The 26,009-nt window shown below is 37.4% G+C and overlaps 1 protein-coding gene across 1 annotated transcript in view; it reads left to right on the forward strand.

The window, feature by feature from the left end:
* Nucleotides 1-26,009, forward strand: part of LOC103597076 (fibrocystin-like) — a gene marked incomplete at its 3' end in the record, with an annotated part of 308,904 nt that overhangs the window by 79,858 nt on the left and 203,037 nt on the right. Inside the window, exons 11-15 of the mRNA XM_008580875.1 lie at nucleotides 2,288-2,422; nucleotides 8,916-9,051; nucleotides 11,282-11,528; nucleotides 23,224-23,401; nucleotides 24,985-25,180. Of these exons, the coding sequence (XP_008579097.1) occupies nucleotides 2,288-2,422; nucleotides 8,916-9,051; nucleotides 11,282-11,528; nucleotides 23,224-23,401; nucleotides 24,985-25,180 (892 nt within the window). The remainder of the gene's footprint in view (nucleotides 1-2,287; nucleotides 2,423-8,915; nucleotides 9,052-11,281; nucleotides 11,529-23,223; nucleotides 23,402-24,984; nucleotides 25,181-26,009) is intronic.

The following is a 26,009-nucleotide window of genomic DNA, read 5'->3' on the forward strand; positions in this document are numbered from 1 at the left end:
GTGAAAGGTACAAATGAATTCAGTAAGGTTGCAGGATACAAAATCAATGTACAAAAATCAGTAGCATTTTTATACTCCAAAACGAAACTAGAAGAAAAAGAGATCAAGAAAGCAAGCCCATTTACAATAGTCTCCAAAAAAATAAAATACCTAGGAGTAAATCTAACCAAAGAGGTAAAAGATCTCTACAATGAGAACTACAAATCACTTCTGAAAGAAATTAAAGAAGACACTAAGAGATGGAAAGATGGTCCTTGTTCGTGGATTGGAAGAATCAATGTAATAAAAATGATCATACTATCCAAAGCCATTTACATATTCATTGTAATTCCCATCAAAATACCAATGACATTCTTCACAGAAATATAAAAAGCAATCCTAATTTTCATATGGAACAAGAAAAGACCCCAAATAGCCAAAGCAATCCTGAGCAAAAAAAGTAAAGCTGGAGGCATTACACTTCCTGACTTCAGAGTATATTACAAATCTGTAGTAACAAAAACAGCATGGTACTGGCATAAAAACAGACATGTGGACCAATGGAACAGAATAGAAAACTCAGAAATCAACCCACATATTTATAGCCAACTGATCTTTGACAAAGGCACCAAGAACATACATTGGGGAAAAGACTGCATTTTCAGTAAATGGTGCTGGGAAAACTGGATATCCATTTGTGGAAGTATGTTGTTTCCTTTCAAAATTAGTACATTCGCGGGCTGGCCCCATGGCTCACTTGTGAGAGTGTGGCACTGGTAGTGCTGAGGCCATGGGTTTGGATCCTATGTAGGGATGGCCAGTGTGCTCACAGGCTGAGCGTGGTGCAGACCACACTGTGCTGACGGTTGCGATCCCCTTGCTGGTCAAAAAAAAAAAAAAAAAATTAGTATATTCCCTAGATAATGTTAGTTGTTAGCTGTTTTTGAATATGAGTATATTTGCAAATGAATATATTTGTGGATGTCTGTAATTAGGTAACAATTTTCTAGTTATCAGTTCATATCGTCCATATTTTGTTCAAATAAACTTCTTTATTTTCAAAGAACTATCATTTTATGAAAGGTTTAGATAAATATGTAATGGGAAATGCAAGCTATTTAATTCTTGAAAATTTGAGCACAAAGACTGATTGGCAAGTAGAAGTATGATAGTATGATAAATCAAGGATATCTTGTCCTTAATTAATAGCAGACTTCCAATTAAAGGTATAAATGTAAATGTGACCTTATTTAATGAATAAAGACATGACTGTTAAGTTAACTGCTAGCCCTGACCTCCACCCTGATTTTAAAGATGGTTGAACTGAGGCCTAGAAGAAGTTGAATGTCCTGTACAAGATCACATAGTTAATATCAGTGCTAGGTGAAAACCAAGAGCTCTGTCTCCCAGACCAGTGGTATTTTAGTCTGTTTTGTGTTGCTATACCAGAATACCACAGACTAGGTAATATATAATGAACAGAAACTTGTTGGCTCATGGTTCTAGAGGCTGGGAAGTATGACATTGAGGGGCTGACATCTGGAGAGGGCCTTCTTGCTGATGTGGCCTTCATCCCAGGGTAGAAGGGCAAAGAGAGGGAGAGAGTGAGCAAGAGATTGAACTCACAGCCTCAAGCCTTATAAAATCAGCATTAATCCATTCATAAGGGCTCCACCCTTATTAGGATCTACTTTCTAATACTGTTGCATTGGGGTTTAAGTTTCCAACACATGCTTTTTTGGTGACACATAAAAACCATACCAAGTAAAATTCTTCCATTTCTACCAAATTACTTTTGTTGCTATTTGACCCCTGTCTGGGCACAATAACCCAACTTGTCATAAATCTATATGTACATAATATACATTGAATCCATACACAGTGAATCTGTTGTCATGCTGAATTACTTATTTCATATTTGCAGTCTCTGACAATGTGAGTTAATATATACTACACTGAGGAAAATGTTAAGCACTGGAGTTTTTGGATGCTGTGTTTTTCCCCATTAGTTTTGTGTGATTTGTTTGGCCACTAACAAGTTTTAGATATTTGGAGAATTCACATTGACCTTTTAAATATGTTGGTTATTATGAAAAAGTTCAGAGGGGTTGTTACCAAAGGGGACTAGTTAGCGCTGACCTTGCAGCAACTTTGGGATGTCTGTACTGATGTTGCTGGACAAAAAAGCTGCTTAAATATGGTGTAGCATGCTTATTTACACTTAATCAATAATTTAAAAAGCTACACTAAGACTGCAAGAAAAAACAAGACTCAGACCTTTGCCATAACATATGTTGTTATTTTGTAGATTTTTAGAAGTAGCAATCTTCACCTGAAGAACTTCCAAATTCATTCATGTAGAGATTTTGGAATTGATGTCTTGGAAAGTGATGCAAATACTTCAGTTACTGACAGCTTATTAGTTGGTCATTTTGCCCACAAGGTAAGTGCCTTAGTGTGGTTGTTTTAGGCTGTTCATCAAAACAGAATCATATGTGCTGGGCTCCCTGATGATCTAGCATATGTAATTTTAATAGCATTCTTTAGTGAATCTTGTATTTAATTGGTAAAAGTTAGAGGAGCTGTTTATTTGTATTAGTGGTAATATTGATAATAAAATTCAAATGTACAGAGGGTTTCAATGTTATAAGTCCATATAAATCATGAAAGTCATTAGTGACTCACAGATTTCTTATTTGGTTGCAATTTAGAATTATTAACTATACAAATTCAATAATCAATCTAATAATTTGGCTTAATTTTCTCTAACATCACAAGAATTATTGAATAGCATGATTTCATATTGTCTTTCTGCTCTGCGGTTTGCCAAGTTTCTACCTCAACATTTTATTCATAGGATCCTTACTCCATTTAGAATGCCCTCCAAAAGACAGGTTGAATGAGGTAATATGAATTTACATACTTTGATACAGTATGTTAAGATTTTGTATGTAACTCCCTAATTCTTGCCTAAATATGGGTTTCTAGATGAAAAAAATTAGACTATAGATGATGTATCCACCAATGCATGGTCAAGGTACCAGAATGAAGACAAAGCAGAATACTGCCCAGATGAGAAGAACTCGTTCTCCTTAAAGGAAGTCCATGGCTGTCATTGGTCTCTTAGGCTTCAGATCCATAGTGGATCCCCTATGTTCTTGTTTTTAAAAGAGCAACATGCATATTAGCAATCACAATAAAAATCATAGATGGAAGAGACCTATAATATTTCTGGAAAGCAAGGAAAGAACATTCTCTTCAGTTTGTTCCTGAATGCTTTGTCCAGTTGAAATTTAAATGATAATTTAATTTAATTTTCTTATACTTGCATGGGAGATTTTTTTCATAGCTATACATATAAGTATGAAGATTTAAGAAGTCATTTTCTTATTGAGCTACATTTTTCTATGTTTAATTCTCAACTTCTCTTAGTTAAATATCTTTTGAACCATCCTTTTCAGGAACTAAATACCTGGCAGTTTTTCCTTTTTTTTTGAAAGGATTATCACCTTGAAAGATTCTTCTTCTTTTTAGACTGCATAGTTTTCAAGTGAAGATGGCACCCAGATTTAGATTCTGTGATGCTGGTAGATCAAAGGCCCTTAAATTTCCCAGAAAAAACAGTGGAGTAGATGCTAAAAACAAAATGCCCATGAAACTGACTAACTGTCCTGGTAAATTAATGTTGCAGTAATTTAATTGATGTTAAATACACATCATAATTAATGAGAGAGTGACATAAATTAAGACATAAATCATGACAAAAATTGTTCTTATGAGATAATCACAAATAATCACACCCCTGTGGTGCAATTCACAAAAAAAGAACTGCAGCTGAGGGCCTTTCAGTCTCTTAAAACGTAAGTGCAGCACAAGGGTCTTCTGATGAAAAATGTTAAGCAGTTTTGTTCTAGGAGAAGTGTCGATGCTGGTGAGTCATCCAAATCAGACAACCATACAATTTCACAGCTTAATATTACTTAAGAGATGATATAGTTAGAACTCCTAAATTTGTAGATAAAGAAACGGGAGGCTTTGGGAAGTCATATGATATGTCAAGATTCATGCCTGGTATTGGGGAGCTAGGACCATTGTGATAGCCTCCCACTCCTGGTCTAGTACTCTTTAAATTACACATGGAAAACAGCTTTTGCAATGAACATTTATCAGTGCCTGTGCTAACAGTCCCTGAAATGTTTTTCATGAAAGGCTAGTCCTGAGAGAGTATCTGGGAAGAGGAGATTCTTTGGTTAATTACTTTTACATTATATTGTTTATTAAACCCTCTATCCCCCCAAATCTTGAACAAGTCTAGAGATCTAATTAATATTCAATATGAGGACAATAGTTAATAAAATTGTATTGGAGATTTTTGTTAAATAAGTAGATTTTTAACTGCTCTTGTTATCATGTGAGATGATAATGATAGATATGATAATTTTTTTCACTATAGTAACCATTTTACAATCTGTATGTATCCCATAAAATCATATTGTAAACCTCAAATATATACAATAAAATTCATTTAGAAAAGAAAAGAAAATGGGCCGGCCCGGTGGCGCACTGCTATAGTGCGCCGCTTGGGAGCGCGGTGGCGCTCCCGCCGAGGGTTCGGATCCCACATACAGACCGGTTCCCACTCACCGGCTGAGCAAGGTGCGGGAGCAACACTGAGGGTTGCAATCCCGTTGCCGGTCCTGGTCCGGTACAGGCGCGACACTGAGGGTTGCGATCCATTGCCGGACACGAAAAAAGACAAAAAGGAAAAAAAAAAAAAAGAAAAGAAAAGAAAAGAAAATGTTAAAGCCTCTGAGTAATCCTAGGATTAAAACAAGCAAGAAATACATCCATTAATCTTTAATTAACAGAATCTTCTCAGATTTATTTAGGAACCACTTTATTGGCATGTGTCAGTTAAAAAAACAAACAAACAAACAAAAAAAACGGATGCCTGACCTCTCTGTGGTTGTAGAACTCTGATTTTAGCTTCTATCTTTTGTGCCTGCCATTCCTCTAGGAATTAAGATTTTCAGAGAATTCGGCCTGTCCATTCATAAACCTTCCTCCCACATATAATTGGTGGCATACAATTATCAGTGAGTCATATATCCTAAAACAAACATTAGTTTCTGGAAGAACTTTTTATCAATTAGAAAGGATTATATTTTTCCTTTAAGCATACTGTATATATGTTGGTACTCTCACACCCAGTATTACCTTTATATTAAGGTGGTAGAGTCATCTTCAGTGAGGATGGCTTTAATATGCAAGAAAAAGAGATGTGCTGTTATAGCATCACTAGGCATCCTAGATTTGTTGGGCAATTTGTTGATATTTGTCATCCCAGCCTTCTTTCTAATTAGCATCCCCTTTCACACTCAAAAATGTCTTGATTTGGATTTAAATTATAGTCACCCTACTTCTGAAGTATCTTCAGGATGGCTGTCTTTTTGTTGTTATTGTAATTAATTTGAGCAGATGATGCTACTTTAAAAAATATCTATTCAGACAGATGCTCAGTTTTCCTCCTATTTCTCTAGGGGTTATTTCCCATTTTTCACTTGTGGATTTGTCTTCTTTAATTTATTTATCTTATTTATTATGATGATGATGATTTGGTGGCTGGCCAGTACAGGGCTAGATAGAACTCCGGACCTTGGTGTTATCAGCACCACTCTAACCGACTGAGCCATCTTCCTCAATTCAGACCTTTCATCTTTTTGTTTCTCTAAATTCTGTTGTAGGGCCTTTTCTCAATACACTTGCTCTCCCTGGGAGAAATCTCATTTTCTCTAGTGGTTTCAATTACCATTCACATGCTGATGTCTCCCATATATTTGCATTTATTTCTACCACCTTATTTTGTACTTTCAGTTTGCCATCCATTTTCTTTGTTTCTTTTTTTTTTTTCTACTTTTCTAACTTGATTTGTCTTGCATTGCATAGGATCTTTTTATATTTACTCATTTAAAAGTCATTCATTCTGTTATGTTTATTTGTTTATTTATTTGGCCTTAAATTTTTAACATGCCTGCTTGTCTTAACAGATACTGCATCATCAGCACTGTTAAATTTCACCTGAGCAATTCAAGAACCTTAAACTCCTTCAACTTCTTTCTTTGCTCTTCCTTCTTCCATTTTACTTTTCTCTAGTATATGTCCCACTTTTTGAAGTAAATATTTCATGGAAATATAACATCTATGGAGAAAAGTGTACAAATCACAAGGGAAGAGGTCAATGAATTTTTTTAAAGCAAACCAACCATGTATGTACCACCCAGATCAAGAAATAGAACATTATCAGTTGCTCCAAAGCCCCTTTATGTCCCTTCACTTAACCCCACCCCCCAACTCCCTGGCCAAAGGGGAAGTATTATTAAAATTTCTATTGACAAGATTAATGTCTCCTTTTTTTCAACTTTATATAAATGGAATCACAGAGCATGTAATTAAGTATGTTGTACCTGGGTTCTTTGGCACAACATTATATCTGTGAGATTCATCCATGTTTTTGTGTGTTGCAATAATTTATTCTTCCAATCATTATGTAGTATTGCATTTTATGACTGTACCACAATTTTTTAAAGCTATATTGCTGTTGATGTACGTTTGATTATTCCCATTATTTCTAGCTTTTGATTATTACAAATAATGATGGTATGAACATTCTTCTACATGTTTCTTGGTATTCATGTGCATTCATTTCTGCTGAATATATGCCGAGTTGTAAAACTGCTGGGTCATGGGGGGCTTTAATGGATAATGCCATGCAATGATCCAGGGTGTTTACACTTGCAGCAGCACTGTGTGAGGAGGGTTTCATAGCTGTAATCTTGGGATCTTGACCAGTATTCTGGAGATTTCCTTCATGTCTCTCTAGTATTGAAATTCTTGTTCCTGATTTCCTCCTTTCTGGTTTAATTCCTCATTTTGTTAGAGCATATCCTAAAGTAACTCTGGAAAAAAAGGAACTATGGAAAATAAAGGCTTTAGGCTACATATGGGGACCTCTTTATTGGTAGGATGTTGGTTGCAGAATACCAGGTTGGAGTTCATTTTGCCTTAGAAATTTGAAGACAATATTCCATTGTCTTCAAGCTTCTAGTTTTGAAGTTGAATAGTTTTAAGACACTCTTATTCTAAGTCTTTGATATTTAACCTTTTATTTTTTCCTTTTTGTAAGCTTTTAGTATTTTGTCCTTGTCCCTAGTGTTTTGCAATTTCAGTATGATATACCTTGGTGTAACTCTTTGTTTTCATGACTGTTAGGTACCAAGTGGAACTTTTCAGTCTGGAAAATTATATCCTTCACTTATGGGAATTTTTCTTCAATTTTTTCTTTGATTCCCTCCCCTATATTTTTTTGATTTTTTTAAAAACTATTATTATTTGGATATTGGACCTCCAGGACTGCTTTTCTAATCTCTGATATTCTTTCTAATTAGAAATATTGATTTTCTAATCTCTGTTGTCTTTTTGTTCTACTTGTTTGGATATTTCCTCAGTTTTCCTCTTGAATTTCTTATTTCTGCTCTCCTATTTTTTGTTCTTTTTTCTCTTCCGAGTATCCCTTTTTAGACTTCTTTTGTTTTATGGATATAGTATACTTCTTTCTCTGAGGTTATTAATGGTTGTGTTTAAGTTTTCTGATTTCTATACTAGCTTTGCTCCCACTGGCTTTCTTTTCTGCTCTTTATTTCTGTCGCCGTTTTCCATGTTGGAGGTACTCGAAAAAATTCTGGTGATCCTTAAATGTGCTACTACTATATTTAACAGTGAAAGAGTGAAGCACTAACAATTTGATTGAATGGGTTTAATTGAAGAGATTTTCTAGAAAACCTTGGAAGCAGTTCTTGTTTCTTTCTTTTTAGACTTTTTGTTGAAGTTTTTTGTTTTAAATATTAATATATAGCAAAACTGATTTTGTGGATGTACAGTTGTATGAATTTCTAATCATGTATAAATCTGTAACCACCACCACCACAATCAAGATGCAGAACAGGTGCATCAGTGCCAACTCCCTTGTACTCCACCTCTGTAGCCACATCTTCCTCTCACTTTAACACCCTTGAAATCACTAATCTATTCTGTTTCCATGGTTTTGTCTTTTCAACAATCATATAAATAGAATCACATTGTATGTAACCTTTTGAGACTGGTTCTTTCATTCCCAAATGTCTTTGGGATTCATTCAAGTTGTTGCATATATGAATATTTTATTTATTATTGCTAAGTAGTATTCTACTCTATGGATGTAACACATTTTTTTAAAAATCCATTCACTTGTTGAAGGGCGTGTGAGTTATTTTTAGTTGGTGATTGTAAATGGAAATGTTATAACTACTCATGTAAGGTTGTTGTAAAAATGTAAGTTTTCATTTCTCTAAGATAAATACCTAAGAGTTGAACTGTTAGGTCATATGATAAGAGTACATTCAACTTTATAAGAAACTGTCAGACTGTTTTCCACAGTGGCTGTTCCATTTTGCATTCAACCAGCAATATATGAGTTTTCATTGTTCCTCATCCTCATCAGCACTTGCTATTGCCACTATTTTTTATTTAGCCATTTTAATAGGTGTAGTGTATCTTATCATGATCTTAATTTGTACTACCCTAATGAATGATGATGTTAAAAAATTTTTCATGTAGTTGCCATCAGTATATGCTCTTTTGTGAAGTGTCTTTTCAAGGTTTTTTTTTCCCCCCATTACTTTAAGTTGAGTTGTCTGTTTTCTTACTGTTAAGATTTGAGAGTTCTTTCTATATTATGGATATAAGTCCTTTGTCATACATGTGATTGACAAATATTTTCCCCCAGTCTGTAGTTTGTCTTTATAGTCTCTTAATTATTTTTATTCATGCATTATGACCTGTATTTCATGTGGTTGGTTCTTATTTTGCTTTACTTTGTTTTTCTTTCTTTTAAATCATAGGGAAGCCTGTGTATGTCAGCTGGGATTAAAACTCCCAAAAGGTGGGAACTGATGGTATCTAATACAACCTTTGTTAATTTCAATCTCGTCAACTGTGTGGCCATTAGAACCTGTACGGGCTGTTCCCAAGGACAAGGTAAATTGTTTGAATAGACAGGACAGATAGTGAATAAGGCCAGTACTCAAGTGAATATAATCAACAGTGGCAAAGCCTTTGTGAATCATTACTTCTTTCAGTTACAAGATTGTATCAGAAGAAACTGTTGCTTGAATCTCCTAAAATAAATCCTACAGGAGTCCAGGTGCTCCCAATGTAGTTTTTGCAGCTCCTTTTCCTCTTTCATAATCCTTTTCTGTTATGGGGCCCGTCACATTCTACCATTATGGTGCTATGTCTCTGCTGGACTCTGGGCTTCATAAAGGCAGGGATCACATCTTTTACTCAGAGTTTTATTATTAATAGCTAGCAGAGGAGCCAGATGTCTAGTAGGCTATTAATTGATTAAATGAATGAATGGAGTTGGATGGATAGACACATGGGTGTAAACTAACATGCGTACAATCTTTCCTGAAAGAGCCAGAGTTCAGGCACTTAATTTTTTCAACAATCCAAGTCTTGATGTATGCACAAAGAAAATCATAGGAATTCTTGTCCACTTGTTAACCACCTCTCAGAGGTGGTGAGAAATATTTTGGAGGACTCACGGGCCAAGATAAAAAGAGGTAGAGAGCAATCTAGCTGATTTGATCATTGTAAACAGCCAAACCAAGTAATTCAAGTAAATATGCTCTTGTGGTTTGAATCACCAATTTAGATAATTGTTTGTTTTTCTAATTAAATGAATAATCAACAAGTCTCCACTTTACTTTTTTTTTTCCTGTGTAGGCAGAGCCAAAAATTGTTTTTATTTGGGTGGCATCTGAGTTTAAGATTGTAGAAATAATAATAGGAATAAAAAATGCCTCATGGCAAGTATTTCCAATCACAATTCCTCGATTATTTAATAGCTTCACTGCTTCATATCATTCATAAACACACTGGAAAAAATCACAGAACTCCATATGAGTTCTGGTCCCTTCTTACTGGATTATCTGGTTAAACTCTGTCTTCCTTTACTTAAAACTTTCTATTCGAGGCTCTATTTAAGAAAATGGGGGTACAAGACAAAAAGCACATAGTTTTGTCCTTCAAGAACTTATCTAGGCACAAAAATAAATTTCTAAGTTTGTTATTATAATAGACTTTGTGATGAGTGCAGCATTAGAGAACTGAACAAAGTCAGCAAAAGGACCAATGAAGGGGGCCAGGTAAGATTTCATAGAGGTAACTATTGAGTAAGGTTTTGAAAGGTGAATAGAACTTTGCAAGGAGGAATAGGTAGGGCAAGCTTTCTAGTTTCTATGCAAAAAAATAGATTCCAAAGAGCAAGATGTGCTTGGGGAATTACAAAAAAGTCCAATATAACTGCAGTGTAGAGCAGCATGTAGTTGTGGTATTAGATGAACTACAGAAGTTGCAAGAGGTGGAATTGTGGAGTCTTTAGTGCGTGACTTAATTCACTGCATGTGCTCCATTGGTATGCAGAATGAAAACGTTGGAGCCTCTATGTATCTTATTCTTTTTTATTTTCCGTTTTAAAAAATATATTTTATAACGTATGTAATACAACAGCATGATGGCATTTTTACTGGGAGATGTGTACTCATTTTTTTTTTTTTAATGATACAGGTGGGTGAATTAGAAGATCACTGCCATATATTCTTCCTAGGCAACTGGACTAGCAGTACCAGTGACTTACATGGCAGTCGTATTAAGAAAAGACTGAGCCAAAAGATTGAAAGAGTAAACCATAGCAACTTTAGTGTTTAGTAATTAGTAAATTAATGTTCTCTGCTTCTATTTCCCACTAGACCAGAGTTTCTCACCCTTGGTAGTATTGGCATTTTGGGTCAAATAGTTTTTTGTTGTGAGGACTGTCCTGAGCATTGTGAGATGTTTAGCAGCATCACTGATCTCTACCCACTAGTTGCCCATAGCACTGCCGATCCCCCAGCTGTGACAACCAAAAATGATTCCAAAGAGTGCCAAATGTCCCTTGGAGGGCAAAACCACCCCTGGTAGAAAATCACTGTCCTTAACCACAGGCTGCATGAAGGCAGGGTCAGTATCTCTAGCACATACGACGGAGCCTGGCATACAGTATATATGCATGACATTTTTTTCTTCAATGAATGAGTGAATTTTAGTAAAACTGTATAGATATGCACTTTAATGTACTGGAAGTACTGCAGTGAATTTAGTTGCTGTTTGTGATAATAGACTTTTGTGCCATTGTGTAATAGTCTTTCTGTCTTCCAATATATAGGTGGATTTACTGTGAAGACCAACCAGTTGAAGTTTACAAACTGCACAAACTTAGTAGAATTTCCATTTCCTCATGCAGCAATTTTGGAAGACTTGGATGGGTCTCTGTCTGGGAAAAATAGAAGTCACATTCTTGCTTCTATGGAAATTCTTTCAGCTTCTTGTTTGGCTAATGCAAGCTTCGGTCAGATTATCCGTGGCAGTGTCTGTGAAGGAGATGTTCTCTTTCATCGTATGTCCATTGGTTTGTAAGTGGAATTAACTATACTTTTTGGCTTGCTGATGAGCATGCATATATCATTCAGGCTGTTGACATTTGTAGAAGGGTTGACGTTTGTTGACGTTTGTTTCCTAGATTTGTTAAAGTATTTAATCCTATGAAATCAAAATGGGAATAATTTTGACAGCTGTCAAATCATGAATTTATGGTAGTTTTAGGCTGACTCAAATGGCAGCTAGCTTTCACTATTACGGGACCAGATCTCATAGCCCATGACCTCTTATTGACATTTTGTGGAAATAGCTTCTTGTTAAACAGACTTGCAACCAACAGAGTATTTGAAATATATTTAAATTAAAGGTACTATTAAAAATTCTAATAATGTCCATTCTCATTTATATACATGTACACTCTCTGAGCTCTTTTTAAGTGTTTAGTATGCTCCGGGGAAGCAATTGCTTATGCTGCCTATTACTTGCAAAGTTGCTTCACTCCAGTTCATTTTCCTTGTTAATTTCATGAACTATTGGATTCATACAATACATTTCCTATTAATATTGGAGCAAGGACTCCTTGGTTATGCTACTCAAACTACCATTAAGTCAGCAGCTGGGCTGTTTATAATGCATAATAGGATTGCTCTGCCCTGTTTAATTTCCAGGTAATGATTGCTGAGTGTCTAGGGTTTTGTCTTTTACCTATTTCAAATGCATTGTATATACTTAGCCACACTTATTTCCTTCTTTTTTTTTATAAGTGTCCTAACTCCATGAATATTAAGTCAAATAATTCAGTCAGACCACGTTGGCATCTTATTTGAACAGGTAAACTCCAGAGAGAGAGAGAGAGTCATTTTGGTCAGGATTGTACTAACTCTGAATTTCGGATGCATATGGAATCAGCATCTTGTCATTCTGTTTTGGAAGCCTTAGCAATACACTGCAAGCGTTGAATAGTCTGAAAACTTCCCTTTTTAACTTTCCTGACTGTTCGTTATTCTATTTAATGTTAATCGGCCCAATTCCAGTGAGTAAAATAACAATGTGGAGGGATATATTTTCATTTGTAATCATTTTGATTGTACAGAGCATGACTTTTTTTTTCATTCTTAGGAATGCAGCCTGATTTTTATTATTTTAGTGTTTTAACCAAACATGTTTTTTTTTTTTTTTTTTGTCTTTTTCCGTGTCCAGCAACGGATTGCAACCCTCAGTGTCACCTCCGTACTGGACCGGGACCGGCAACGGGATCGCAACCCTCGGTGTTGCTCCCACGCCTCGCTCAGCCAGCGAGCGGGAACCGGTCTGTATGTGGGATCCGAACCCTCGGCGGGAGCGCCGCTGCGCTTCCCAAGCGGCGCACTATCGCAGTGTGCCACCGGGCCGGCCCCAAACATGTTTTTTAATGAGTGTTTTGAGATTTATAAAAGCCAATGATTTATTTCTTATATGCATATTTTCAAATGAAATAAAATAGATTTGTGTAGTTAAAAGGAACATTATATGCTTATGATATTTATTTCTATGTGCTCTTAATACTCCTTTTTTATGCCTTACTTTGAGATCTACTGATAGGCTCTTGTCAATGAGCCTTGTACTGGAGAGGCATTTGTCAGTGTGGTGTTAGAAGGCTCTGCAGAGAGCCTTAATCTTGTCTGAGCATCTACTCTTTGAGGTCTTCAGGACAAGATACTTAGGTGCTTGCCTTGGCAGCAGGTCATAATCCCACAATTTAAGGACCGACAAGGTCAACAAGATGATAATCCTGATGTTATTTTCTAGGTAGATTCAAAAGGCTTCTAGTAGGGCAAAAAACTCATCGTGGTTTTCCTGGAATTTTCCTGGTTTTACAATGTAAAGTCCCGTGTTTCAGAAACCTCTTCAGTCCGGCCAAATCTTGGATCATTAGTTGTCCTACTCTCTAGCTTTTATTTAAACTTTTCAGGTTGATGCACATATCTGTCCATGAACAAATACCCATGCATCACCAGGAAGCTTCTTAGAAATACAGAATCTCAGACCAGACCCCAGAGGTCCTGCTTCAGAATGCCCAGGTGAATCATATTAAAGTTTGGGAAGCACTGCTCTGAGGTCTTTCTAATTTTATCTTTCTATGATTTTATCCCTAGCAATTTGTGCTCAGTGGCTTGATCTTTGTCCCAGAGCATTATAACCTCATTAGGAACATGTCAGAGCTAATGAGCAATTTGAATTCAGCATAGATACAAACTTTGTTGCATTTCATGGAGAAAGGATTAATTTGTTTTGCTGTTTGCTCTGGGGCAAGCACCCTAAGAGTTGATTTGCAAAGCTCTCCAGTGGTGATCTTTTGGGGTTGCATATTGATGGAGATCTGATATGGCACAAGCACCCTGCTGTCTTCACTTCAACCCTTACCCTGCTCCCTCAGCAAGAGGTCCAGAGGGTAGGGAGTGAAGCTTTATGTGACTGCATAAAGCCGTAAACAAGGCACCCCTTCCCCCTTTTCTAAAAACCAAGAGCTTAGAGTGTGATTTCTTCCTTGGTAGCCCCCATCTCTGGTCCATTTTCTCTTAAGTTCTCTGCTTGACATTGGTGACCTTCTGTTCTTTTTCCTCACTGCCTTATTTAAGTCTGACTGGTGCCCACATTTGTGGCAATTCCCATTTTATAGGTTCCTATGACTCAAAGCTGGCAGCTGGGTTGAAAGAGGCATATACATATTCAAAGTTGTCATACTATTTAATATTTGGGTGAAGAAAAACCTTCCACCCTCTACAAGGCAGAGTGTCATTTATGTTTTGTTAAAAGGACAACATGCATGATCTGCATGAAGCTGTTTATACTGTTCTCTCTCTTACCAGATCTGAAAAACGTGCTTTCTACAGGAGCCACAGGTATTCTGAATCATGTTCCCTTCCCAGCTTTTGTTTCTACCAACCTCCTCTTATGAACCTCAGTCTTCCTGATGAGGCAGGGGCTCTGTTTACTCTACCAGTTTAAGTCAGGACCTCATTTCAGAAATATATGTCAGCACCCATTTTTCTCCAAGGGTCCCCTAATGATGACATGCCTCACATAGTTCTTGAATTTATCCATTTTGGATTTTTGGATAAGTGACTTCTTCTATATAGAGAGAATTATATAGAACAAGGATAATACTATCAATAGATTTTTGCTTGCTCCTTCTAGATCTTCTTTGTAAGGTCTTCTCCCTGTCCCTTAAATGCTGATATCCCTTAGGGTTCTATAAGGAGCTTTCCCTTACTCTCAAGCCATGTACTATTCCCAGGTGATCTGGATTATTTTCACAACTTCAATGAGCATTCACTGATGATTTCAATTTTTTTCCCTCCTGTCTGCACTGCTGTACTGCACTCCAGACCCATTTAGCCAACTGTTAAATGAACTATTGGATTTATATAATACATTTCCTATTAATACTGGAGCAAGGACTTCTTGGTTCTGCTACTCAAACTACCATTAAGTCAGCATCTGGGCAGTTTATAATGCATAATAGGATCTGTCCTGTCCAGTATTGTAGCCACTAGAAACATAGGCTACTAAGCACTTGAAAAATCAAAACAACAAAATCCTGTAACACAGGAAAAAATCGAAGACATCTTACTCTCTTTTGGTAGCACAGATTACAGAAGTAAGATAGAAAAAGATCTGAAGGTCTGAAAAACGGCCCCTTCAAAAATTGAAATGTGCTGTAAGAGTAAATTACACACATATTTCAATGACTTAGTATGAAAAAAAGAATTTAAAGTATCTCAATAATTTGTTTATATTGATTATGTTGAATGATAATTTTTGGATATATTATAAATTTCACCTGTTTCCTTTTACTTTTTTTTAATGTGGCTACTGTAAAATTTAAGATGAGATCTCTGGCACACATTTGTGGCTTGCATTGTATTTCTATTGAGCTGCAATGCTTTCAGTGTTTCCACTGGTGTGTTTAATAGCTATCTCAAATTCTTTGCCAAAATAGAATTTATAATCTTTCTCCATAGACCTATTCCTCCCTGGGTGTTCCCAATCTCACCGAGGCAAATGCTTGTCTTAATTGGAAACATGGAGTCATCCATGACTATCTTTTTACCTTATTTCCCACATTAATCACCTACTAGGTCCATCTTATCTCCTAAAAAAAAGTTCCTCTTGAGTCTTCCTACTTCTCTTTCTCCCAACTTCCCTCTCTCTAGTTCAGGCTGCCGTTGATTCTCCCTTGTGTAATCACAGCAGCGTCTTTGCTTGCTGCCTTGCTGTGCTTCGGTCCTTGCACTTTGTAAAGGTACATCTGGTCATGCCATCCATTACCTTCCTTGAAACTTTTGAAGCCTTCCCTGTGCCTTGTGAGGAAGGTCCAACATTCTTAATGTCTCATGGGCCTTTCATGACCTGCTCCCTGCTCATGGTTCCAGCATCATCTCTCCATGCTCTGCCCTACTTCCTCTGCATTTTATCCTTACCCATATTCAACTTTTTGGCACTATTCAATTTATAAGGCTCACCTTTCATAAAGTCAGCATGGAGGGCATTTTCTCTGAGCTTCCCATGCAGGTTTTGATATCCCTGCTCTGTGCTAGCTCTTTATACTTGCTCTAATTGATGCTCATAACTCCTACATAGTTTTATAAATTGTCTATCTCCCATCATAGATGGTAAGTAGGATGAGAATAGGGTTTTTGTTTGTTTATATTATGGTGCCCAATATCATGCTGAACACATAGTGATGCAATAAAATTAGTGTTGAATAAATAAATAAAAATTCAAAATTGTGGACTCCCAAATCTTCTTCTAGTGCCATTCTTGCCCATTTCTCTCTTGGGATATATTCAAGAAGGATCCTTGACATCAAACTTCTCTTCAGAAGACTTGGGATTAAAATGTTAGCCCCAATCTTCATTTCTAAAATTCCTAGCAACATCTAATATTCAAGAGTGTCTTTTCAGAATGCCTTCGAGGCTTTTGCTTTCATGGGGCTATCATCTGACCAGAGGATTTATTCTAAAAAAGCTGGTACCGCCTCCACTCTACCTCATGCCACCCCACTGAGTGAGCAGTTGCGTTCATTTGTGATTGTTTTCTTGCCCTGGTGGTATAGATACATAGAATTGCGATGCAGAAAATGAGAACTCAACCCAGACAATGACCACCTGGGAATTATTATTTTTTTGGTCTAGAGCATTCTATAGCTTCTTTAATCATCATAGACTTACTCAGATACCAACAAGTCAAACTTTGATTCTGTCTTCCCATTATTGACTGGATTGAGTGTGGGGAAAAGCAGAAGAGCTTGCAAGATGTTGTAGGTTGGCTGACCAATCCTTCTGAATTTTTATAGGATGTACGTAAAATACAGCCAGGACATGTGCATATATTTGAAATTGTTTTCCAAAGACTGAAGAATAGAGAAGTAATTAAGAATCATTTGTGGGCACAAGTCATAATTCCCCTACTTCCTTGTGTATTTTTTTGGACAACTTACTTTGACTCTTTTTTCTTCAGTTCTCACATCAATAAAATGGGCATAATGGTATCTATCACACAGGGTCATTTCTCGGCATGCAGTAGCTGCTCAATAAGTGCTACCTTCAGAAAGTCTCTATTTTACATTTGTGATTTAAAAAACAGCACTTAGGCATACTATTAATTTAACAGAATACTATAGATTTTTAGACTTCTGAGAAACAAATGCATGGCAAAGGAATTAAGTTTGTTCAAATGTGACTTAATCTGTTTCCTGAAAAACAGGGAATAATTTCCCATCATCGCATGACATTGTACTGATCTGGCAAAACCTCCTAAGCAGGCCTAGAAGTTGAAGTCATCCAGGACACAGTCTTTGATTGATTGTGCCCCAATAACCTCTGTCTCTTTCTTCCTACTTCTCCTGGAAAATAAAAGGTTAATGTTCCTGTTGATCACCTTGATTCCCAGATCTTGCTTAATATCCTCTCCTGTAGTGCTTGCGTTCAGTTTTTACCTATGTAACTGCTCTTAATGTGTCAGTGTTCGAAGTATGAGGCACCCCCTGCCTCTGCAAATGCAAAAGTAAAGAAGAGTTCAAATGGAAATTTTGGCCTAGCTTTTCCTCTAATAATACTCTAACTCTCCTTCCTAGGGATAAATAGGCATAGCATCACTACTGGTATCTTTCTTCAGTCTTAAAAAAAAAAAAAAATCAAAACAACAAAATCCTGTAACACAGGAAAAAATCGAAGACGTATTATTCTCTTTTGGTAGCACAGATTACAGAAGTAAGATAGAAAAAGATCTGAGAATCCTAATGGACCCCAAACTGAGGAATATCATCAACAATTTTACATGGTTATTAAGTTTCAAGAATGATAAGAGTATAGCGGTGTGCTGGTGAATGTTTAACAACTAACTCTCGAGAATAAAAAGCCCTGATTTGTAGCATTTTCCTAATTCTCTGGTGAAAATACTCTTATGACCTATTTCAGGCTACCAGCATGTTATCACTAAACACAAAGTTGGGAAGAGGGGCTAACAATAAGTTCTTGTCAGCTGGTGTCAGGCAGCTCCACCACAACAGAAGGTGTATATGTATAAAAGAGAAGACAGGCTTCTTAGTCTAACTCCCTACCTGCTGCACAAAATTGTTTTTCAATATCCCTGAGAAGTAGCTGTCTTCCTTCTGGGTGAGTATCCAATAAAGATATTCTCATGTTCTGAGGCCATTCCAGCTGGACTCAGCAGATCAAAAGAGATGCACTGGTGTAGGAAGGATTATGTAAAGTGGAATAACGGACATCTATTGCTTGTCTTCATGGATTAAGATAGAATGAGCAAGAAGTATTGTCCTAATAGGATAGCAGATAAGTATGTTGCAAAACTTATAGATGTCACCTTAGAGGAGGTGCTACGTTGGTTCTTGGGCTTCTCTACAATACATTATTGCTTTATAGCTATTCTGTAAAAGGATAGACAGAAATATACATCTGAAAAGTCATGGAAGAGTGTGCCCACCAGAAACACAAGGATTATTAAATTATATGACTTGCTTCTCTGCCTACCAGTTCTATTTTGTATGTGAATTTAAAATTGTTAAAAAGTTGGGGAAAGACTGAGTGTTGTGGCTTCTTTCCTCGTTTTTAGGTTTTTCATCTTACTCAGAAGGAGAAATATTTAAGTGTTTCTTAGTCAATAAGGCTATATGTAGAAAAAAATTTCTGACAGGCAAAAATATTACTGAGTGGTGGCAGGTCAGCAGATGAGATAGTGGCCTGTGGCAAGGACTGTTATGAGCTCAGTGTATTTTTAAAGCATGCTCGTGAAAAGCCTTGCCACAAAAATTTGTTAGCTGTGCTCAAAATTCCGATTTTGTTCTCTTTGTTCAATAAAAGATGAGAGCAACAGCAGCAAGCACAGATATCCAGGAGACGCTTGCAGCACCATTTTAGTCTGCCTATTATGATGGGTCTTGCTTAGGAGATGCGTAATTATAAAGGGTTTATTCCACAATTGTTCTGAATCAAGAGCATTTAGAGCTCAATGCAATGTTTGTATTAATACATAGAGTTATGGACCCTCAGGAAAAGTAAGCTAATGGCAAACACAAACCAGGGAGTTAATATTTGTTCTCATTGGTATTGTTGATTGCCTAACAAATCCTTTGTGGGCAGTATACATTCGACAGTTCTGCACAGTACATGGCCACTAAATCACATAACTGTTTAAGCAACTAGTATGGTAAATTGGTACTTTGGCAGGGAAATTTTATGAAGTGATAGTGTTATACTTCTAAAGGAACATATCTCTTAATTAAAAACAGGTTTGGCTGCTTAAAAAAAAAAGAAGATAATCAAGGCATCCCATAAAAAGGAAAAGCAACATGTAAGGCTTATAGTCCTTTTGTCTTTTCGATCATACACAGGAGCCGTAGCTTATGCAGAGGTAAGGGTTAACATTTAAAATGAACTGGTTGCCTCCTGATTTCTTGCACATAAAGCCATGAGAAGTTCAGGGAGAGACTTCTTCCCCTAGTAATGAAGCTCTCTGCTGCTAATGGCCCATGCAGACTCCCTTGGCTCCTCCAAATTAGAAATACTTTTGTGCTCCTTTGCTTCATTAACAGTAAAGAGAGGGAGATTGGTGGCTATTTAGGGCACGGGGAAATTGGTGGCTATTTAGGGCAAGTGAAAATTGTAGTAATTATGGTTGGTAAATTCTCTTCCTGGTGTTCTTCGAAGCTTGATGTTCTTTCGGTGCTTTTCAGAAGAGCCCATCACTGTCAGTGCTGGCATTTGGCCTAGAAGAATAGGAGCTGATCTGACTTTGAATTTTTGGCCCCCGGTGACGGTCAGTTCAAGGCATCTTGCCTACTGGGAGATGGGTCTTTTACATTTTTATTTGCTTTTCAGAGTGCACTCGATGACCCTTTCACTACCAGCTGTGAAATGGTATATTTGATAACCTCCGTCTCTACCTGTATCACACTACAGAAATCTGGTGCTGCATATGAGTACCAGAGAAATTGCATCCCAAATAAACCTTGGTTGGGATGAATGAGGGTAGCTTGATAGGATCAGGGCTCTGAGACGATGGGCAGCACATGTAGGGGATGAGGTGGGTACTTCAGGATCACATTGTGCTGTAGTGGGGCTCTGGTTGACCATGGGGTTAGCACCAGCTTATTGGATGGTGACTGGAAGGAGAACATCAGAAGGAAGTTACAAAGATCCCAAAGACAAATAGAGCCCAATTAATGCTAGCATTTAATGGTTTGACAATATTTGAAGGTGGAGTCATATTTTTGAGGGCCTTCAAAAACTGGGGAGAAGGTCTGAAAAAAAGTCCCTTCAAAAATTGAAATTACAGTCTATAGAGACTGAATCAAAAGGAATACATTCTGAAAATTGATTTATAAATGAAGTATTGATGGAAATTTGAGAAATAATAAAGTCCCAGCAAGGTGACCAGGGAAATTCTTGTGGCCACATTGGTAGAATTAAAAGTTTCTGAAAATATATACCCAGTTGATTGTATTGTAGCATATTGAGGTAATATTTTATAATTGTCAAGGTGGTATGTATGATAGCTAAGAAAAGAATGACAAAGTATAGGCTGGTAAGGCAGGAGGAACTAAATGTGAACAGATGGATGCACTTGAACAAACAGAGTTCTTCTTTTGGTCTATAGTTAAAATAAAACTATTTGTAAAGTGGTTTAATTGAGAGCACTTGACTAGGGTAGAAGAATTACAGGTTCTTAAGGAACTCAGCATATTCCTAAACCAGGGCCCACTATTAGCGTGTATTGCATATATGTGCTCAGGAGAGGTTTTCTAACCAATAAATGTAAGTGGTTACATCCTTTTGGCAAATATCCTATTGATGTGGGATTGACTGTATCAAGCTTTAGTAACTTATGATCAATTGCTTATCAGTTTATAGGAAATCTCCAGACACTCATGTGGTTTTTCTGTGTAGACTTCCCTATTGGGGAGAAATATTATTAAGTAGCCATTTGGAGTATTTTGGTGCATTTAACACTTGTTTATTCATTCAACAAATGTTTATTGAACTCCCACTATGTGAAAGGCAGTTTTATTTCTCACTGTAAATCATTAACTGGAAATTCTGATTTATCCTGGATTTAGGTCTTGTCCAGAGCCCATATACCTCTCTGAAAGCTGAAAAGATGCACTTTCAGAACCTGAAACATTTAGAATCATTCTCTGGACTGTGGGGAATCCCATTTTATACACTGACCATGGTACCTACTGCAGCCGACTTATCTACCTCTAATATTTCTTAGTTTCAACTCATCTCTTCTTATCACTTTTGTCTTACATTTATTTCCAGAAGCTTATTTTTATTTGTTAAATATATTATTTGAGTCACATGGTGCTAGACAGTCTCCTGGGACTATGGGACTCATGGTTTCAGTTAGGGGAAGAGAGAGCCATGATGAGAGAGCCAAAATTGAGAGAAGGTGGCTAGAAAATATAAGGAAGAAATTTTAGCATTCTAAAGCTTTTCCAAAGATTACAACATAAAAATAAATTCCACAAGTGAAATGGTCTTCTCTTTGAGGATGTGAACCTCCTGTAACTGGAAGAAGGGGCAAGGTGAAATATCATGGGGCAATTCCTGCAATGGAATGGAAGTTGGAGCAGATGACCATCATGTTCATCCTGATTCTAAAAGTATGAACTGAGGATTGTGCATTATTTCCAGTTTGAGAACTGGTACACACAGGAGAAAACCCCCCAAGAATCCCAAACCCAGGAGAAGAAGAATTTCCCCCCTCGTCCAAGATTTCTAACGGTTCAATTAATGCTGCTTAGGGAAATACCAGGAAAGAGTAGTTCTTTTATTCCCCAATGCCCCAAGCATTTTTCATTAATTAAGGAATGAAACAAACACATTTAATCTTGCAAGAAATATATATCAAGCGCCACATTACCAGGATCAATGCTCTGTCCCGTAAAAAGTTTTGGGTGTATTTTTAAATGGCCAAATATCCCAGATAAATCTCTAGACATTAAAATAAGTAGTACAAAATGGCAAATCTGGCACATCTGAGGTTCTTAAGCGAGAGGCAGGTAGATATTGTGGGGCTTGGTGATAACTCCTGAGTGCTTTATGTAGATTATCTCTTTAATTTTCACAACAACTATATGAGGTATATACTATTGTTGCCTCTCTTTTAAAATCTGTAATTTGCACAAGTTCACACACTAGCGTATGCTGATCTAGATATCCAATTTACAGCCATTTGACTTGTGACCAAGCAGGTAACGCTAAAGAAAATTTCCTTTTTATAGAATGCCACCGGACTACAAATTGGCTTTAGATATACTCATGCCCCACCTCACTGTGAAAACCCAACATCCTCCTTGGTCTCATTTCCCTCTACGAGAATTTATCTGCTTACAGCAAAATGCCACGGTTAAAGATTCTTGTGAAAACTAAACCAAAAAGGAAGGACAGTCATAATGTGTATTTATTCCCTTTTTTTACTTTATTTTTTTAGGTCGACTTTGACTCTCTTTTAGGGTCTTAGCAAATTGGCTAAATCTGTTTATAGTCTAAGGAAGTCTTAAAAATCACTTTCTGGGATAGGCTGTGTAGAGTAATTTAGGATATCTTGGATCATAAATATCTAGCTCTACCTTATAACATTCACATAGTACTGTTGCCATACTCTGCCTCAGTTTCCTCATTTGGTAAAACCCAGTTCTTCTAGAAACCCTTTACATAAATTAGGAAAATAGCGGTGGCTGCCTTTGCAGGTCTCTTCCATGCATTCTTTGAGTCTAGCCACATCAGGGCTTGGGTCTCTGTCATCACTCTCCATAGCAATATCTAATTACCAAAAATAATGTGTTTTCTGCTGTTGATAAATCTGGTCTATGGCAAAATTCTTGCCGTAGACATTTTTTTGTTAAAATAATGGTATATAATCCTGGCGCATATGAACTCATCATGATGACGTTTATTAGTGGCCTAAGATTTGAGTGTTACTTCCTGCAGCCCACAAGGCCAGTGTATGTAATAAGCAAAGCATCCAATAGCAACTTCCCAATGGGCTGTTTTGACCGACATGGTGGATGCTAAAACATCCATAGACGTGCAAAGAGGGCCTAACGCATACATGGAGAGAATAGAAAGATGATTAAAATTGGTGGAAGAGGAATGCATTAGGTCCAGAACAGGAAAATAACCTTGGAAACCATTTTTTTTTCTTCTTTTTAAATCTCCCTAGAGCTAGTGCTCCTGATGTTTCTTATGATTTAACCATGACTGACAGCAGAAATAAGACAACCACTGTCAATTATGTATTTGACACATTGTCTAACCCTCATGGCTGGATGGCTCTGCTCTTGGATCAAGAGACCTACTCATTGAGATTTGAGAACCCTTGGATTAACAGATCTCTGGAGGTAAATTTAGGAAACCATTCATTGGTATGTTATATCCCCAATAAGGGATTCTTATCTTTCCTTCTTTGAAAAAATGGGTTACAAGTATTAGCACTATTTGATGTTGATAAAGAGAACTGCTGCATCATTTTGGCCAGATGAACATAACCTCAATATGAAATTCATGTGTTTTTTTTAACTTGAAAATTTTATAATTTGTTTAAATCTCATCCTGAATGCAGAATAGTTCTGCCTGAAAATTTAAATTTATCAATTCAATGAAAAACAGCCTCTAAGTATTCTATAGAATTGCATTTTTTAAAATTACAGGTTAAAAATCAACTTACCCCAGTTAGAAGTGTTTGTAGCCAGAGAAAATGTCTTAATAAGGCATTTACACATTTCATACTGCCACCTTGTGGTCAAAGATTAACTTGCAAATAGAGGTCTGAATGAGTCCCCAGGCTGGGTTGGGGAGAAGGAGTCTAATGGTTAAGGGGGATGAAGATAGGGATATCCAAATGGGTGCATTTCCTGGTTTCTTTTTTCTTTTTTTTTTCCTTTAAAGCAATCCAGTAGATTTCTCAAGCTTCTTTTCTTCCTTTTAACACATTTCTTTTTTCCTGTCTCACAATAGACAGTCTCCCTAATCATGAGAGCAGATCTTACAGAGATAGAAGCTGCTTTAGGTGTGCCACAGTTATACGAAATTCAGAACAAGAACCTCTTTTGATTTTCTCACCACGGCTCTCTTTCTTTTTCCTGAAGCTCCCATAAGCACATTCTGTGGGATTTGTATAAAGTGAAGGCAGTAGGATGTGATTGTGAATGCGGACACCCTGGCTTATGTCCTGCTTTGTGATATGGGGCAAGTTACTGAACCTTGCCTACCTCAGTTTCTTCAAATGTAGAATGTGGTAGTAATCATAACAACCACAGGGGGTCTTTTGAGGACTGAATGACTAATGAACAGTGCCTGATTGTGCAGCAAATGCTCCAACAGTGTAAATGGGTGGCACTCCTATCACTGCCTGCCTCCTCCAGTTGTGGGAAAAATTGGAAAGGACTTCTAGACCTGGCCCTGTCTCTTCTAGATGTTTGACCCCAAACAAATCAATTCACTTGTCTGGGCCTGGGATTTCCTCCTCTGTTAATTAAGACTGTTAAACAGGAAGAAACTTATGACATACTACAGTCTTTGCATTCTATGATTTTGTAGCTATAGTTATGAATTTTTATGGAATGAATTTAAGTAAGCCCATTCCCCACAAGAAGAGTACAGTCTGGGTCTGAACTGTCTATTTCTTTTTCTTTCTTTTTTTTTTTTTTTTTTTTTGTGACCGGTAAGGGGATCGGCAACCCTTGGCGTGGTGTCACCCACACCGCGCTCAGCCAGTGAGTGCACCGGCCATCCCTATATAGGATCAGAACCCACGGCCTTGGCACTTCCAGTGCCTCTGCGATCCCAGCACCGCACTCTCCCGATTGAGCCATGGGGTTGGCCCCGAACTGTTCTATTTCTAAACTACTCCTGCATTCTTTCTTTTTCAGGGTGGGGGGCTTCCTTACTAAATGAGCCTGTTGTGCTTTTTTCTCACTTCAAGTACTCAGCAACATTTGACAACTTTGCTCCTGGGAATTACCTCCTGCTGGTGCACACAGATGTGCCGCCTTACCCTGATATCCTCATAAGGTGCAGGAGTCGAGTGGGTCGGCCCCTTCCGTCTCTTCCGTCACCTGGTCAGGACCAAGGCTGTGACTGGTTCTTCAACAGCCAGTTGAGGCAACTCACTTATCTGGGTAAGTATCCGATTGGATGAGTGTTTCGAGGACACATAGTCAGAAGCCACCATTTACTCTGAATTCCAGACATTTGTGTTATGAAGTGACGAGGAACTGGAGGGGACAGCTGTGTGTTATGGTTAAGTGAGTGGGCTCTGAGATCAGATGGCCTGGATTTAAATCCCAGCTTCAACACTTACTAGCTAGGGGACACTAAGAGGTACTCTTTCTCTCTAAATCTCGGCCTGCTCATCTGTAAGATGGGTTAATAATGGGACCTGACTTGAAGGATAGGAAATTCAATAAAGAGTAACATCTAAAACTCTTTAGCAGAGTGCCTAACCCACAGCAAGTGCTTAATAAACATTGCCGGTTATTAATATTTTTAATTCATTTAGGGCAGTTTTAGCATTTTTAGAAAAACGATTGCACATGTCAAGATAGGATGGCCGATTATGGCCACAGATACAAGAGACGGCAGAGGGTATATGGTGACAGATACAGAAAGAGGCTGAATGAAAATCAAAGTTAGTGTGGAAAGTGAGAAGGAAAATCTTGGGGAAGGAATCTGAGATCAGGCAGGTGAGATGGCATGGGGGGCTGATCTGAGGTCTCGGGCATGGGCTGTGTGTGTGTCTGTTTTGTGTGAGGATTAGCATCAGGATGAAGGAACCAGGAACCTCATTTTATAGGACCGAGAACCCTATTGTGATTGCAGAGTAACAGAAGGTAAAAGGATTTTCTTACCTTCTTATTGTGCATGTTTCACAGGATCACAATGTGAGGGTCAGGATTATCCATTTCTTTTGACTTCCTGGAGTTTATCTCGCATCCCTTTTCCATACCA

Source organism: Galeopterus variegatus, unplaced genomic scaffold, assembly GCF_000696425.1.
Source record: "Galeopterus variegatus unplaced genomic scaffold, G_variegatus-3.0.2 Scaffold2185, whole genome shotgun sequence".
Classification (NCBI taxonomy): Eukaryota; Metazoa; Chordata; class Mammalia; order Dermoptera; family Cynocephalidae; genus Galeopterus; species Galeopterus variegatus.